At 39.2% G+C, this 3,700-nt stretch overlaps 1 protein-coding gene across 1 annotated transcript; it reads left to right on the top strand.

The window, feature by feature from the left end:
• The first annotated feature begins 481 nt into the window (after nucleotides 1-481).
• On the top strand, nucleotides 482-964 carry LOC131072472 (stigma-specific STIG1-like protein 1). The gene has a single exon (XM_058008636.1). The coding sequence runs from the start codon at nucleotides 482-484 to the stop codon at nucleotides 962-964; it is 483 nt and encodes a 160-aa protein (XP_057864619.1).
• The last annotated feature ends 2,736 nt before the right edge of the window (nucleotides 965-3,700 follow it).

Raw genomic sequence — 3,700 nt, 5'->3', positions numbered from 1 at the left:
TGATTCGGATATATACGTACTCGACCAACATGATAGAGAGAATGTAGTTAACATTCGAAATTCTCGCTCCGTAGGCCAAATGAGTTTGCCCGTTTTGGAAAACAGCTACATGCCTAACATCATCTCCTTGACGTATTGAAATTCAACTCGTTTGCCCTCGTCAACCCTTTTACAGTGGCCAATACTCCAACTACCACGCAACAAATTCAACCAAGCCAACACAACTATCATACCTCATTTCTAAGAATGTTTTCAGTCAAACGCGTACACCACCGCATAATCTAAACAACTTCCTCCTCCTATAGAGATTTGGTGAGGTTATTGGGCATTATAAATAGTCCAAACCAGTGGAATAATCACAACTTATCCCTTTATTCTTGTTTTCCAAACTCCGAGTTGAACCAGCCGTTTTGAAAAAAAAAACCCAAACTTTTTTTTAGAGGTTTACGCGTAGTAAAACCTTGGCCCTTTGTCTGAAACAATGGTATTCAAAATCAGGTTATCAGTTTCATTCCTGATATGTCTGGTACTTGTGGTTATACTTCTCAGAAATGGAGGATGTGAGTGTAGAGAATTGAATTCCCTAGACAGTCATTCTATGTTCTTGAGAAGAATTTATAATAGCAGAGGTAGAAAGGCAGAGGTTTTGTGTGGTAATGATCCAGGGCTATGTGCTCGTTATGGTAGTGCTCGAGGATACTCAAATGGTAACTGGGCGTGCTGCTCGAAGAGGTATTGCATTGATGTATCTTCTGACCCATTTAACTGTGGATCATGTGGGCATTCATGTGGTTATGGGTTAGGTTGCTGTGGAGGAAAGTGCACAAACTTTTTCAGTGATAATGCTCACTGTGGAAGTTGCTTCAATGCTTGCCATAAGGAGAAATGCTCGTTTGGTATGTGTGGATATGCATATGGCTACGGCTACCCCAATTTCAACCAAACACGAAGGATTGGTTACTAAGAACACTAGAAAATTGTCGCTTATTTATTGTGAAAAAATAGCTTCAGCCAATATTGTTTCAATTTTGCGTATCAATAAGTTAAAGACCACTTTCTTCATTCTATGAAATTCTGTAGCAATTTGTTCATTTTCGTTGTAGATTTGTTTGTAAACAATGTTAGTATTTTTAACCCATAAAGACATCTGATCCATGAGTTGATTCATTTCCTAATTTCAAACCAAACGCCCCAGTTATCACCACCCTTACAATCATTTTACTAGCTGGGAGACGAGAGTTTTTAAATCAAGTCATGGAAATGAAATATGAACAAGAAGTGGATAAGAAACTAATTAAAATTATTCAAATGTGAAAGAAAAGTTTCCAAAATCTTACAAACTTATATTGAAGAGGAAGAACATTTATTAGATTGAGTGTTACAATTTAATATATATGAGTAACAAAGTTCAATTATTATTGTGAGGATTTATGTATAACATCCTTTAAACATCTTCATTGTCATATTAATTCTAGTAGGGCTTTGTGTTTGAGTTTGGTTTTTGGGGTGTGGCTCAGGGTTGTTGTTTGAGTTTTCTTTTCTCGGTGATGTGGTTGTTTTGCTCGGTTTGGTGTTGTTTGGTAGGGATTTTTGTTCATCTTGGTGGGTATAAGCCCTCCCTTCTATCAGTATGACAGGTCGAGGAGCTTCTCGGGGTGAGACTATCCCCAAGACCATGGCTTCCTCATATTATTCTCCTGTGCTACAAAAAGTGGTGGTGATGTTCATCTCAAACCCTTGATGGGTGAACCACCTAAGGGAGTTCTTAAGATCAAGAAGATTAATGGGTGTTTGGAAAGGAGTTTGGATCGTCTGATTTTGGTGATCCAACCTGATACGATCTCAAAGGATGTTGCGTATTGGAGAAATCACACTCTTATTTGTAAGTTTCTGGGGCCACACCTTTCTTTGCTAGTTTTGGAGTCATGGGTTCAAAGGGTCTAGAATCTAGTTAAGGAGATATGGAGATTTTGGTTGGCATGAACAATTGTTTTATTGTTGTTTTCTCGTGCATAGCTGATTGGAATAGAGTTTTTGAAGGGGGTCCATATTTTTTCAATCAAGTCGGGTTGTTCATCAAACCCTGACATGTGGGGTTTAATTCCACTAAGGAGCTTCCCTTGCATGTTCCTATGTGGGTTCATCTTCCTTGGCTTCAACTAGAAATTTAGAGACGAGATATTCTTCATTTGGTTGCTCTCTTGATAGGTAAGCTGGTGGGATATGCATTTCAAACTCAAGATCGAAAGGTGATCTCTTTTGCTCGCATATGTGTTGAAGTTAATTTGAATAAAGCATTGCCAGATTCAGTTGAAATATGTTTAGGAGCTTCTTCTTAGGTCCAACAGTTGGACTATGAAACATTACCTTTTAGATGCAGCGTTTGTCATGAGTATGGGCACTTGCAAAGGAAGTGCCCTCACTTTAATTAGTCAAGGGCAACTTCTAATGGCCCTTCCAATTCTAACCCAAAGATGGATAAAGGGAAGGCTCCTGTGCAAGATGAACCCTCTGATAGGGAGGGTTTTATTCCTGTTAAGGCTCATAATAGAGGAAGAGGGCAAAAGAGGACCCTGAGGGATACACAGAATGAGGAGAACCTTAATCGGTTTGACATGCTAGATGATTTGACTCCGGAAGAGAGAACTCCTATGGAGTTATCTTTGGGGGCTAAGGATGTTGGCAAAGATGTTAATGTAGGAAGAGTGAGTGATGTTCCTATGGTGCCTCAGGTGAACTCTCAGGTAGGACAGATAGATTTTGGCTTTCCTTCACAACTCTCAATTGAGACATATCTTGATAGGAGGATTGTGCCAAAGGGGAGTGTTACAACTAGGAACCAGATTGCTCCTCCAACAATAGGGTCCCTTGACCCTGGGATGAATACTAAGGCCTCTCACAGGCTAGGCTTGTAGAAAAAACCTTTAAAGAAGGGACCTTCAGAGAAATCTTTGAAGACATGTCATAAAATAGACCAGGAGAAGGTTAAGTTGATGAGTGATACATTGGTGGAATCTAGGTCAATGAAAACCATTGACTCACGTTTCTCCCAGGTTCATAAATGACACGGGGGCTTCATTGAATATGCAATATTATATCATGTGCATTCATATTGGGGGGTTTAATATCTCAAATTTATGAGGGTACAATATATTGCCTATCAGTGAAAATAGGGGGGCTTTTTAATTCGGGCTTTGAAAAAATGCAATATTTGGTGAAAATAAGGGGATTCTTTAGTATTTTATGAATGCATGTGATATAACCTAGGTTCACTAAGTGAAGCCCCCATGATAAATGATTGTTCTATCTTGGAATGTGAGGGCCCTGAATAACATCCCTAGAAAAAAGGTTGTTTGAGAATTGGTCATTGCTCATTCTTTGGATGTTGTCTTTATCTAGGAGACTAAATTGACTGTGGATACATAGTATGATGGTTAGAGGTCCTAGAATTTGGGCTCATGGTTCCTATCAATGTATTGGGGCTCATGGTAATTCTGGTGGATTAGATTGTTTTTGGGATCCAAGAAAAGTGGTCCCCCTTTGGTGGATTTCATGTCACTCCTCTATTTCTCTGATTGCCTCTTGTTTGGGGTCAGGTGAAATTTGCATGTTTTCTATTGCCTATGCTCTTACTGATCTATTGGGTAAGTCACAACTATGGGACCATATTAGATATGTTTGATCTTTGGCATCCTTTCTT

The sequence above is a fragment of the Cryptomeria japonica genome, chromosome 8 (assembly GCF_030272615.1).
Source record: "Cryptomeria japonica chromosome 8, Sugi_1.0, whole genome shotgun sequence".
Lineage (NCBI taxonomy): Eukaryota > Viridiplantae > Streptophyta > Pinopsida > Cupressales > Cupressaceae > Cryptomeria > Cryptomeria japonica.
The sequence above is the reverse complement of the archived record's forward strand: the minus strand, read 5'-3'. Positions and strand labels throughout refer to the sequence as shown.

Coding starts and splice junctions, on each gene's coding strand:
- LOC131072472 (XM_058008636.1), top strand. CDS start 482: ATGGTATTCAAAATCAGGTTATCAGTTTCATTCCTGATATGTCTGGTA.